This window comes from Clinocottus analis, unplaced genomic scaffold (assembly GCF_023055335.1).
Source record: "Clinocottus analis isolate CAN_PGR_092001 unplaced genomic scaffold, fCliAna1.0.p SCAF_12, whole genome shotgun sequence".
In the NCBI taxonomy this organism is placed as follows: Eukaryota; Metazoa; Chordata; class Actinopteri; order Perciformes; family Cottidae; genus Clinocottus; species Clinocottus analis.
The window spans coordinates 17,738,857-17,752,909 of NW_027175843.1; the positions used below are offsets into that span (position 1 = coordinate 17,738,857).

General features: G+C 41.5%; 1 protein-coding gene across 7 annotated transcripts in view; it reads right to left on the reverse strand.

Annotated features, from left to right (window-relative positions):
• The window catches only part of lrch1 (leucine-rich repeats and calponin homology (CH) domain containing 1), a 59,451-nt gene that overhangs the window by 17,495 nt on the left and 27,903 nt on the right, over window positions 1–14,053 (reverse strand). For 4 of the 7 annotated variants that reach the window (XM_068572045.1, XM_068572043.1, XM_068572042.1 and 1 more), the window contains exons 5-14: window positions 11,087–11,223; window positions 10,308–10,438; window positions 6,421–6,508; window positions 5,571–5,676; window positions 4,649–4,764; window positions 3,405–3,475; window positions 3,102–3,188; window positions 2,707–2,784; window positions 2,515–2,551; window positions 1,723–1,839 (exon numbers count right to left, since the gene is read on the reverse strand). In XM_068572045.1, the coding sequence (XP_068428146.1) occupies window positions 1,723–1,839; window positions 2,515–2,551; window positions 2,707–2,784; window positions 3,102–3,188; window positions 3,405–3,475; window positions 4,649–4,764; window positions 5,571–5,676; window positions 6,421–6,508; window positions 10,308–10,438; window positions 11,087–11,223 (968 nt within the window). The remainder of the gene's footprint in view (window positions 1–1,722; window positions 1,840–2,514; window positions 2,552–2,706; window positions 2,785–3,101; window positions 3,189–3,404; window positions 3,476–4,648; window positions 4,765–5,570; window positions 5,677–6,420; window positions 6,509–10,307; window positions 10,439–11,086; window positions 11,224–14,053) is intronic. The other 3 variants (XM_068572044.1, XM_068572041.1, XM_068572040.1) reach the window with 2 other exon arrangements.

Sequence of the window (14,053 nt, forward strand, 5' to 3'; positions counted from 1 at the left end):
ATTAGATTTTTACAAAGACAGGCAGTTTAAAGTCAATATAAAAATGATTCTGTAGCCCGATTCTCGAAGGTCTCACCCCCATTTCCAACTGCTGATCTGTAACCGTTTCTTTTCTTGATCAGGGACAAACAATGCAGGTGTAAATGCACGGCTATAAGAATGATGTTGGACTGGTATGACCACATCTGGAAGTGACCAGTGATCAGCTGTCTGACTCTCTGGGCTTCATGGTTTCTAGACTTGATTTTTTATTTAAATTGTCTCTGAATATGTGTATTGTCAAGCACCTGCCTACATGGGAAGAAACTTAATTTTAATATGCCATGAGATTACGGAACGGATTTCATTCAAAATCAATATCGTCCACAGAGGATTTATGGAATGAGAGTGCAAGCGCATCGACACCATCAGGGACAAAAGCTTTAATTCAAATGCAGCTATTATCATAACATCAAAACTATTTAGTTCGGTAATCTGTCCCTCCACACCCGCCCAACACGTTTAAAAGTCACCAAACTCAAGCTTAAGAAGAATCAGCATCACCTCCCTCGACCCGTTGAATAATCCGGCAGCGCCGTTTCCCTTTTAGCATATTAAGATATAATCACAACGCTTGCAAAATCGAGATAACAAGAACGCTTATTGGCCCCAGGTGGAAATGCAAAGACCCGGGATAATGAATCCAGATACAGATCAGAGGTTTAAACCAGGTTGGGAAATGAGGGGGAGGGGCTTCAGAAGTCAGCTGACGGGAATTCGGTGTCTTGCTCGGATACATTTCAATAGAGCGGGATAGTTTCTTAAACCGTTATCCAAAAAACTAAAACACACAAGGGCCCTTTGTCCTCACTGAGGTTGTTGTGGTTAGTAGGTTCAGATCCTCCACTGTGTGTGTGTGTGTGTGTGTGTGTGTGTGTGTTGCTCATTCTGTCCTTTTCTGCCAGTCTGATACACTCTTTTACTTCAAAGCATTGTTAGACCAGTCTGGGGGAACAAAGCCGTGTTGTTCTCTTTGTTTCTAAACCTACACTGTTTTTTCAGTAAAACACTCGAGACTCAGCTTGAAGGCGGCGAGTTGTCAACATTTAGGTCGGTTTAAAGGCTCATTTGCTTTCTTCACAAACGTCCCATGAAGAGATTGACATCAATCTCATGACTGTGTTCTAACTACGCAGCTGGAGTCAGGACTACGTTAGCCTAGCTTAGCATAAAGACTGGACGCAGGGGGAAAAAGCTAGCATGTTGTCCTTCAACACATCTCATTTGGAAATAAAAAAACATTACTCTTCTGTCACCCGATTCTATCGATTAGTTGACTAATCGTTGAAGCTTAAAACTTAATAAAGTGCATAGAGCTTAAAAAAAAAAAACATGACACTGATCGATATCACATATAAGTCACAGCAGATGAACTCTTCACACACTGACATGCAGGACGGGAAGAAGAAAAAAGTCAATTCACCAGCCACCACTTCATCAAAATCGACTTCATTGTTTCTCAAGCGCACGGAGTGACTGGTGAAACGCTTGGACTCGCGTGTAGCAATGAACAAACATGTTGTCACCCCGTTCACATGTGACCTGCCGCCAGATGAGATGGGACACATGTGAACGCCCGGTGTGGTTTGTTCGCTCACAGCAGACAGACACACAGAGGGGACGGTCAGTTGACTCTGAGAGGCGGGACAGGGCCTACACCCAGCGGCCTGGTGCTACCTTTACCTGCATCGACATATGCCATTCATACTCCCGGCATGCAAGCTGGGCCTCAAACCTGGCCTTCTCTAGAATCATCTGTCTCTTCTTCTGGAACTCATAGCCACCTTCCTCCATGTGCTGCTACAGAACGCATCAAACGTTTAGGCTTTAAGTTACCTTACATAGTTCCTACATTACTTACATACTTAAAGGCTCTAATTTACACGGACAAAGACACAAAAAGACCTGCTTCATCTCTATAACGCGAGTAAACTTATCAAGGAAAACAGATAAAAGTGCAATATAGTGACTACATTAAAGACACTATGTGCTGCATTTCAAATTATACAACTTCGGCGCAGCCACTAGAAGCATAAAAAAAATTATTGTGCCTACGACAATAAATAACTTCTGTACTTATGCAAACACGATAAAGTCCTCGAAAAAATTTGCAAAAATTTATCTCAACTCACCACATTTGTTTTCTCACTGGACATAAGCTGGAGAAAACATCTGTCATATCATCAAAGACAGAACTTTAACGTCATATAAGCTCTTTAAAGAGTCTCAAGTAAATTGCCAGGGCTTTGTGATCTTTAATTCACCTCCTCGCGATTGGTTTTCTGCAAGTTGTTGCACCAGAAACTTTAATTTTTGCTGAGCTTTAAGTATCACTCTCATGGCTCAAGTCAAATATAAAAGTCACATTGCAGTAAGGTTTCAAATATCAACACGTACGCCGATGACAAACTGTTGTTTTGTGCAATGTTTCCACTGAAAGTTAAAAGGTAAGTTTTAAAATTCTTCACACTGTACCTTCGGTGTGGTGATGCCGTCATCGCTGTCCTGCCCACTGGGGGAAGAAGAGAAAGAGGAAAGAGAGAGAGAAAGCTACGGTTACATCAGTTTAACACACCTCAAACATTGAAATATGGTTAGAATGACCACACGCCTGTCGGCCAAACAGAAATGAGAACAACACAAATAATCCAACACACAAAGTCTCACTTGAGTGACTCTTCCACTGTGACCATCTCCACCGGGTAGAGCCGAACTCCAGACAGGTCGTCCTGCTCTGTGTTCACTCTGATTAACAGAAGAAACACATTGTTCAATGAATACATTTGATTTAGAAATACTGATACTTCTCTACCACCTTTGTCTACATGTTCTAAAGTAGTGTGATTTCATGGGAGGTTTTAAGGATTCTGACAGTATGTTTGAAGATGATGCCAAAGATCAAAATGTATTTAACAGATTGTAATGAAATTTGAGGCAAAGTGAGTTTTGGATGTGAATCGCAAACCGTTAAATGTGACATGAAAACATTAAAAAAAGGTTGAAAAGTGTGGAATCAAGCTCTCTGTGAAGCTGTGATTCTCCAGTGTCGTGTTGCCTCTCACCTGCTGGGGTCCTGCAGCAGCTCCACGGCCTCCTTCAGCTGATTGATCATGTCGATGTGGAGCTCTGTGCCGCCTGTGACCTTTGACCTGTGATGCAAAAGACATGCAATGTATATTACAATCACAGTAGCAATCGTTGTCCAACGTGGGAGTCACAAGTCAGACTGCCTGAATATTCTGTTTAACTTGAGTTCAATGCTGAAGCTGAATTTATTTACTGTCATTTACAATCATTTTTAAAAGCCCTCGGTCGCACAAAACCAACTTAAGGTAAGCAAAAGAAAAACAAATAGATGAACTTACATCTGTTGCGTTGGCCAGAGTGAGTCTTCCTCTATCCTCAGGGGCTCGTCAAAGTCTGCTGCTGTCCGACCCTGCACACACAAACACACACACACAGACACACACACATTAACACTAGTACCAGCTGCAGCTGTCACATGGTCCATAGACTCATTCAGCCATTGGCTAACATTTAGAGACGTTACCGTTATCCCCTGGTACACAAACTCAACAATAAGGACACTGTGACGAACTCTTCCTCTCTTTAATCAGTTCCTTCCATCCTCCAGTCTCCACTTGTTTCTTATAGTGGGATGGATGGGTTAACTGGGATAAAGCTGGACCACTAGTTGTTTTTCACTTAGTTATCAGCTCTGTTAAAACTTAGTTTGTTCTCCGACATCCTTGTTGGAGAACAAACAATTGTAGATTTAGATAACTTTATGACATGGGTTAAGAAACACAGGCAGTCAGATTCATCCAGATTATGTAAAGCATGTTATTTTGGAGGTCAAACGGAAAGAAAACGTTGCTTAAATATTGGCAAAAATACCGACTACTGCAGGAAAACTGAGTGTCCACAACTACAGTAATTACAGTGGAGCAAACAATAAAGCAGCAGGTGGGTGAACAAACTGTGAAGGAAGTTTAATGCTCACTTTTCTGGACTATATTTGTAATGATGGTACAGTTCTCCCTGATATCATGTCAATACAATAACCCACAGGGTGACAGTCTCTTTTTTAATACTTGGGAACACTGAAGCGTTTCAACAAGTCCTCCAAATTCAACGGCAACATACGTGGCGTGTCCACGGCCTCGAGAACTGCGTCCCATCTGTTTTTCTGACTGCTCTCAGCGATGGTTTAGCGACGCGGTCATAGTTACACTGGCGACCACTTCATGAGCGCAAAGTGACTGAAGCTCAACACTCGGCTGAACCGAATGATTCATCGCGGCTCTTTGTGTTGTCCACTTTGTTTTAAGTTTAGACCTTATTTGGTCGCGGCTGCGTCTCTGCAGTGACTCACCGGCTCACGGTGACGTAACCCGCTCCAGCAGGACAGGCTCTCTCACTGCTCAACAACTTTTAACTCGAAAAAAGTTAAACGGCTGACATGACGTGACAGTTTAGGGGCTCCATTTGAACAAAGTGGAGCAGCTTTATGTAACTCCGCTCCGTGACCGATGAAGCGAACCGTTCGCTGCTTCGAATGGCTCAAAACAAACAGACGGCGGAGACGCAGCGCAGCGGGAAGTCTTGCCTTGATGTAGTTGACGAAGCGAGTGCTGAGAGCAGAGTCCCTGTAGTTGAACTGGTCCTTCAGGGCTTCCGTAGGGCTCTCCTCGATCAGACGGACTGAGTCGGAGTTTGGGTCTGCTGGAATGAAGGAAACACAAGCTGTGAGTGTGCTGAACAAACGCATTGGTGTTGTAGGGGTTGGACAGTAAACACAGTAAATATATCCACTATATAGTGTTGAGAAAATGCCCTTCAACAGTAGTCAATGGCTTATTATATTTTTGGTGACAACATCTTTCTTAACATCTGAGAAATTGTAAGAGCAAACAAGCCAGACAACTCGTCTTTTCCCTCGTCTCAGTTCAGTAAAGTGACCTTCCATCAGCACTGACCTGATTGAGGCTGATTGAAGTCTATTTAAACCGTTATCTGGGGAGTGGCGGTTGTTCTCTAATAGACTTCAGCAGCCCAGATACACTCACACACGCACACGCACACACACACACACACACACACACACACACACACACAGCGAATGGCTTATGCTCGTTAAAAAAGAAAAGATCAGCAGACAGAAAATAATAAAAAAAAAGTATGATCAAAACAGGCAAAAACAATCTGTTTTTTTATTTGCCATTTGTGTTTGTTTTTTTTTTACTATAAATTAAATGGAACTGAATTGTCGGTTAAATACATTTCACAGTTTCTTATTCTGTTTTTATTCTGAGTAAACATAGATTTGTTCAGGTGTTTACAATACACACACACACACACACACACACACACACACACACAAGTCCGGAAAGGTCTCTGTGCTGCCTGGTTTCCTCTGTGTGACAGCAGAGGACACAAGAGTGTTGTTTAATCACCACCACGTCCTGTCCACTATCTGCTGTGTGTGTGTGTGTGTGTGTGTGTGTGTGTGTGTGTGTGTGTGTGTGTACCTGTCAGGGAGCTGATGTGTTCACTCGAGTCGTCTTTACTGATTCCCTCCTCCTCCGTGATGTGGCTCATCGGTATGTTGAGACTCAGACTGTCTTCATCTGACGGCTGCAACACAAATGAATGAACAACAGAAGTAATTGATTCATAGTTTTAAGATATTTTTAAAGCAAAAACACCGAACAGTTTTAATGAATGTTTGGGGTTTTGGACTGTTAGTCGGACAAAACGAGAACTTTTAAGATATCTCATTGAGCTCTGGGACATTTAAGCATTTATCAAACAGATTTCTTTATCTATTGTCAGATTTGACTAAACGATAAAACTAAAACTAAACTTTCTAGCATAACAGTTCCCGAAATAAATTAGAGAACCTGCAGATCACCTGAACGCTACACCAGTTAAAAACTGTTTATTTATCAGATTATTTCTCTGCAGCCTTTTGCAGAGAGGCAATCAATGCTTTGAGATCCTCTGGTTGTTGGAGTATTATAAACAAAATTGTGCTTTTCTGCTGTATTTCCTTCATTTTACTCGAGACAAGAAGTATATTTTAATCTGAAAGACATCCTGTTCAAAATGTTACTTTTAATGGAAGTAATATGGTTAAAAGTATATTTACGGGATGTTGTTGATATAATTAGGCAAGTTTAACCAAAACATTCAGTACAGAAGTCCAGAGAAGGATTAAAGAAAAAGAAAGAAAGATGGAGCGTTACAACGGTGACCTCTAAAATAATTAAGTGAAAAGATGATGTAATGCATATGCCAGTACACAAACCGTTATATTAAAAGCATGGAGAGAATCACACAAAATGTACAAACACACACAGTTACACACACTCTCAGTACCTCAGTAGCAGACAGTCGCTTGTCTCCGTTGTCGCTGCCGACTCCTGAGTCGCTGTCCTGCTTCTTCTGCTGCTCCATGTCCTCCACACTGCAGACGCACAACACAGGTCACACACCTGATACACAATGACACGCAAATGAGAAGTGTGTATGTGAGGGAGGAGAGGGGCGAGATGAAGAGCACGAGAGAGAGAGAGAGAGAGAGAGAGAGAGAGAGAGAGAGAGAGAGAGAGAGAGAGAGAGAGAGAGAGAGAGAGAGAGAGAGAGAGAGAGAGAGAGAGAGAGAGACTCTTTTCCTCATCCCCCCACCCTCTTTGGTTTTGTTCACACCGTTTCTGGCTTCTTGCTCAAATTGGATTTTTAGATTTTTTAAATTATTTTTTATTGCCGACTGCTTAAATGTTTCTTAGTGCGATTAAAGGAGAACATGGACAAGAAAAACAAACAAACAAAAACACTTTTCATATGCACATTTCACTCGGAACTTGACAATTATTTGTTCATGCTACTAACAGGAAATCTTTTTTTTAAATAAATGAATGAAACCTACATTAATTAATTAATTAAATAAGCCTTATGAATCCCAGTGTATAAGGTTTACATTATGCTTAATTAAACTGTGATACTTCAGGTCAAAAGGTTTACTACACTGCTTAGACAAATATACTGTTCATGTCGCTCGCATCGACTAGATACAAATGAGAAAAAGTGATATCGTTTCACTTCACGATGAATAAAAAAAGAGATACATTTTAAGACATCAAACATTTGGGAAACTTTCAGCTGCTGTGGCGGTCTCCAAGCAACTGAGCTGCAGTGTGTGCTGTAATTGCATGCGCACACACAGACACACACACACACAGACAAAATTAACCTCCTGAGAACAACATCCACACTCCTTCTCGTCTACTGGCTCATTTAAACTGATTAAATTAATTTCTGCGTGATCTTCAGTCACAGAGCCGGTTCATAATGAACACGAGGGGCCTCAACGAGGTGGTCGTACGTGACCTCTGCGACCTCTGATATAATCCGCCACGCTAGTTAAATCCACGCAACTGATTGCACGCTGGTGATCATCGTTTTAAATGCCAAATAAATCATCCGCGATGCACGCGTAAGAGCTGCAGAGAAAGGCTCTTTCTTCTTCCTGGTCGACGGTAAACAGAGTCACTGAGTTTCACCATCTTTGAATTAATGGAGTTGTAAAAATAGCATCAATCTGCTCTCGGCTTCCTCTGCAGTGAGACGAGAGAAAGAGACCAAATACATCTTCCTCAACCCTGTTAATATTGTTGTGGAAGACGTGGTCGAGCAAAACACCTACAGAAAGTCTACTGAGGTGAACGAGTGCATTTAGCAGAAAGATGGAGAATTTAGAAAAAATTACACACAAATCAAAACAGAAAATCATAGAAGAAGAAAACTAGAAATTGGAAAAATTGAAAAAGTTAAATAAATAAGAAGGAAGACAGCACTACAATAGAAAGGGCAAGTAGGAATATATATGTAAAAAAAAAGCCGAGGTGAGAGGAAAATAAAGAGAATACAACCTAAAAGCACAGAAAGACAGAATAATGGAGACTAATGGAGGGAGAGGGAGGAGGGAATCAGAGGAACAGACAGCCCAAGAAAGTAAAAGCATGAATTAAGTATATACGGTCTGTGTGTATGTGTGTGTGTGTGTGTGCGCGTGTGTGTACTGAAACCACTCTTCCTGCCCACGTGCTGGGAGTGCTCTATGTGGGCGGACATCACCGAGATCGACATCCTCTGAGAGCTCGGGCTCGGCTTCAGCTGGATGATGGAGGCTTTTCTTTTCTGTCTGTGCTCCATTTGCTTCAGCTCATCCTTTAGTTCTTCATCTCTTCTGTCATTTCTGAAGAGGCCCGTTTCCTTTTCCACGTTCGAGGCTCATTGCTTCCCTCAATCTTACAATCCTTTACAACCTCGCTCACCTCCGTCAGCCTTCTGGTCTGTGCTCGTGTTAAACGCTCCAAATGCCTAAAGAGCTCTTTACGTAGCTCATTTTATTATCCACACAATCCCAGAACCCAGTTTCCTTTTCTCACCTTTTGACAAAAAAAGTAATTTAACCGACTATTAATTGTATGTTTTGGACGTTAATACGTTATAATGAGTGTCCAAATCCCTGTTGATTATATTTAATATACATTCACATGGCATCACGCCCTGAAAGGGGCAGAAATAATCGACGCTGGAGTCTGTAAACATCTGTGACTACTGTCATCCGTCACAGAGGACAGACCTTAGTGGGTGTTTTCTTTTTGTCTAGTGAGAAAGGTGCTAGACAAACTAAAACATGTGAACTCAAGGTGCTGCTTTGCTCGTTCCTTACTTCCTTCCATCTTTTGCTTGTTCCCTTCAGCTGTTTGTTTCTTGGTGTGTTGTTCTCATTTCAGTATCTGTGTAGTAGTCGTTGGTTCATTCTCGCGCTTTTTGCTTTGTCTATTAAACTTTCTCTCTCTTTCTCTGCATTCCTCTCATCCTTCTCACACTTCTACAATTGTTCCTTTGTTGTGACATTTATGCGCCTACATTTTTCCCCCCATCTCGTACTTCGATCAGCTGGTTTCACTCCTTCGTCACTCTGTTCCTCATGCTTACATGTGTTCCTTTGTTTATGTCCACGTGCTCCGTCCTTTGTTTGTTTCATTCCTTCATTTCCTTTCTCATTTCCTCCGTAGTTTATGTCTTCCTTTATTTCTCCCTCCAGCAATCAAAAATAAATCATCATCTACCAGTGCGATGAAGGCCTAAATCTCTGAAGGCAGACATTCTGTCAGAGTGACCCAGCAGGGAGTCAGAGGACGGATCACTTTCAGCTGACTAATGGAGGATTTGGCTGCAGCTCGAGAAACTCAGGAAGCTTTGATCAGAGAGAGCAGAGACACTTAGCATCCCTCCACATCGTGTAATGTCATTAAAACCAAACTAATAAACGGCTTTGATATGAAGCAACACGCTTCTGGCAGCCGTGTGGAAGAACTGACAACGTTAACGGGCAAAGAACACAGAAGTTGCAAAAGTTTGGAACGACGAGGTTCAATTTGAGATGACGTCACCACTGGGAGACGGTGGTCACGCGACTTGGGACTTGTAGACAACTTGAAGGGACACTTGATATCTCAGGATGTAAATTCCTCTGCTTTCTTGCTGAGAGTTAGATGAGGAGATCGATACCACTGTCATATATGTCTGTTAAATATGAAGGTACGGCCAGTTAGCTTAGCTTAGCATAAATACTGGAAATAGAGGGAAACTGCTTGCCTGGTTTGTCTGAAAGTAACTAAATCCAGCTACCAGCACCTCCAATATTCACAAATTAACTTCTTATATTATATATTTATTAGTCAGACATGAAGTCACTTCACATTATCGATGCAGACAATGAACTGGACCTCAACTAGATGAACCGTGAACAATTCCATTTTATGAGGAAATGTATTTTGGGTACAGAAAAAAGAACATTTAAGCTTTTAAATAATTGTCGTGAAACAAAATCGATATTTGGTTTTGAAAGATTTGCTTCATCAACACTGTGGGAAAGCTACAGCAATCATTTGAGTGTGTTTACTCTGCAGCTGTTTTCTTTTTGACTGTGAACATTTAAAAACGGAGCTCCGGTTTCATTTGCTTGAGGGCTCAAAGAGACGGATGATGCAATTAGACTTTTTTTGTGCCAGAACTGACTTCTACAGCGTTGCCATTAACTTGTGATGGTTTAACAACGGATACCAGCGTAAAATAACAAATGAAGGTCGAGAGATTTCCCATCATGGTAACCACCGCCGCACTGACGCAGGACAGAGGGAGGAGACGGCGTCCTCCCATTGGAGGACATTTGAGTTGCCGCAGTAACTGACCTGCCGGTGGTGGGCCGTGATAGGCTGAGTCGCTCGATGACGGGCAGGTAGAGGGAGTCGGGCATCTTCTCGCTGCGACACGCCTCGATGCTCAGGTACTTGAATATGTGAACTTTTCCTTTTATACAGATCTGAAAAAGGGAAAGGAAGATTAAAGTATTTCCTCTTCTTCTACCGCCTCGACTTGTTTTCAACCCAAACTGCTGAGTCACTGAGCGCTCGCAGCGGCCTTTGTTTAACATTCCCACGGTGTCTGTTGTGAGACGATGCAGGTTGCTGCTTTCACATCGGCTCTCTATAAAACTACGATGCAGCGCATGATTGATATCTTACCAGCTGTTGCGGATTGCCTGCTAGAAAAAAAGTGTGTTTTTATGCGATTCCCATCCCAATGGGAACATGCATGGCATAGTATATATTTACAAGTATATTTCTCACATCAATATATGTATTAATGAGTGCACTTTTATCATGGTTATGTGATGCACATGTCCACATCAATTCCTTGCTTCTGAAACTAGGATACCAGATAATTATTCAAAAATGATATTATGAATAACATATCATCTGTAGTACATCTGTAGTTAGGTGCAACATGTAGTTATAATTCATGTTAATACATCAGAAGAGTTGAACAATGCAAATACTGTGAATAAATCCATCATTTGCATCATCACACGGATACATCTGTGGTGGATGTTTCTATGTAAGGTCACATGACCTGTGTGTGTTGACCTGTGTGTGTGTGTGTGTGTGTGTGTGTGTGTGTGTGTGTGTACCTGTGCAGGTGGACTTTGAAGGGGGTTGTTTTCTAACTGGAGGGACTGGAGCTGTTTCATCTTCCTGTAACACACCGGGATCGTCGACACCTTGTTACAGGAGAAGTCGAACTTCACCAGAGGAAGGCTAGCCAAATCTGCAAAAAGAACACACAATAGTTACACCTTCATACAAGTTCCTTGATTACATTTATTCAGTCAATTTAAATAAATCACAGTGTTAAATCTGGTATCACAAAGTGTGAGGAAGCTGTACATACGGTACAGATTACACACACATATACACACACATCACACACAGAGACACACAAACATACATTTCTCAATCCGCCGACATGTTTCCCATCACGCAGAACAATGCAGCTGTTGTTTTTTTCAGAGGCGGTTCGTAATTGTTAGCAGACGAAGGTCTTTGTGTGAACTTTATTTCTCATTAGACTAAATATAACTGGAAATAAACGCCTCTTTTAAGCTCGACTCGACTGGAGTCCCCGAGCTGTAATATCACAAGGCTGTTCAATGTTCAATGTGAATGCAGCCGTTGAGTTATAATCAAAATAGAAGACCGGCAGATAAACACATACAACAAGAACTGACGGCTTTACCATTTAAATATCACTCATCTTTGTCTTTTAAAAACAGAAAGTAGAAAATATCTTTGCGTGAATGGATACATGGTTGCCCTTTATGAACACACGTCAATGAGACATTAATAATGTCAAAAGGAGTATTCACAAACCTTAAAAAGATAATATTAATGCATTGTCACTCTTAATAGTGACATCATTTTCTTCTTTTTTTTTTGGGGACAATCGCATTCCGAGTCTCATAACTACAGTTCCCACAATGCTTTGCGGGACGCAAGCAGGAGGCGTAATGTTGCCAGGGTTTCAGCGAGTTAGCCGTGTGCTCCATCTTGAGCCCCCACATGCTGCGTACATTTTGGCAAATGTCAAATCAGCTATTAGCGATACGTGTTTGCACTGTAACCATGGGAGCGAGACATCCCTCGCCAGATTATGTTTATGTTATGATTATATTGATCCGATGGAAAATAAACACCATGATTATGAGCGCATGTTGTGAAGAAGGAGGCGTTCATTTTTTTTCTATGACTTTCAATCAGGTTTCAGACTTGTCTTTGTATTACGGCTTGAGAGTTTGTGTTTTTTTTTTTACACACACTGGCTCAGTTTCATTGGGTTGAACAATGAAAATAAATGTCTCGTTCAGTGTGCAGACACAACGCATGACTCAGCATGGTTTACTATCAGGCTGCTGACTCACCGAGAGGCACAGAGACCTGACCCCCGTGAACCCTCTGAGCTCGCTCTGATCTTCTCTTCAAAAAAAAGTGTTAAAAATAATCCCGGGTGGAGTGAACCACGGTGACCCGGAGAGGCCGGGCGGAGAGAGGCGGAGGCAGAAAACATGGATTTTCATACGCTGTTTCAAAAGGTTGGAATCCTCCTGCCACAAAAACCTGATGACAGTCAGATGGTTGAGATGACTTCTGAAAGGTCTCTAATGCTTTTAAGTTGTAGGAAGTTTGTATGAAGGGATTGTTTTGTAAAAGGATACAAACAGAACAGCCCTCTGAGTAACAGACCAAAAAGAACAGAAGAAATCACATGTCCTTTTTAGAAGAAACTGGACACTTAGCATCAAAATGTGTGCAGATTTAAAAACATAAATAGCAACTGTTTCAGTATCAAGTGTTTCACAATAATAATAAACAGGCTTGTTTCTTTCACAAAACTATGAATCAAACATCACAATAGAAAGAAGAAGGTTAGTGTAAGATGAGCACTGTTGGAATAGCTGAAACAAATCAGAGTTTAAACTCATCACTCATTCTTCTTTTTCTGGGGCCAAAAAGTACTTCAAATAGAAGTCATAAATGTGGTATCTACCGGTAAATCATACATACACACACACATCCAGTGTGTGTGTTTCTATAAACGTCTTTGTGTGAATTCAAGAGGACGTGACAAGATGGAAACGTTAATGCAGCGGTATTAAATATGAACGTGACATTTTTAATGACATTTTATTTCCCTTCAGTATGAATGAGATCCTCTCTTCTGATCCACTTGGACGTTGTGGGGTTTTTTGCGCATCGTAAAAAAAATTTAAAAAAGGGACGGTCACGCAGCCACGCCTCGGTGTGTGTGCTTCATTTCTCTTTTTGTTGGTCTTTCTGGCAGCGTGGCCTGGAACAATGAGTGGCAGATGGACATGAGGATGTTTTGTCTACAGTAAAGAAACACATGCTGAGGTGTGTGTGTGTGTGTGTGTGTGTGTGTGTGTGTGTGTGTGTGTGTGTGTGTGTGTGTGCGCGTGTAGAATCTGTTTCTGTTAGCTTTCACATGGAAAAAAGGATCAAACCGCTCATGACACATAAACCTTGTGCATAAACCAACACGAGCATGATGGAAACACCCACACGTTTTTGTCTAAATATGGCAAATTATGGCCAAATAAACTGAACGTGTTGCTCCCAGCACAGTTGGAGTTCACATCTGTCCCTCGCGATCAACAAAAGCAAACACAGTTGTGAGAATCGGTTGTAATTGTTCCAGCAACAGCAGGAGGAAAGAATCTGACACTTAAACGTCGTGCTACCAATAGTTGTTTCCAATTTTTCAAGATCATTAAACGAGAAAAAATGTGCTGCTTTTTTCAAACACCAATATCTTTGAAGTTTTGAAGTGGCTCTTGAAGTGGCTTTCTGATATTGTGGTGGGGAAAACTACATGATTAATTTAAAGTAATTGGCAGAGTTATTAGTTTTAGTATTCCCTTAAATGTGTAGCTGTGTTGCTTCTTTGATGTAGAACACGTTGAGGTTTCAGGCACTTTATGCATACACTCTGGTTTACTGGATGTGTATTTGCATGTGTGTGTGTGTGTGTGTGTTTAATCTTCAAACAAACGTGGAAGACGGTCAAGAGCAGACTGATTTGT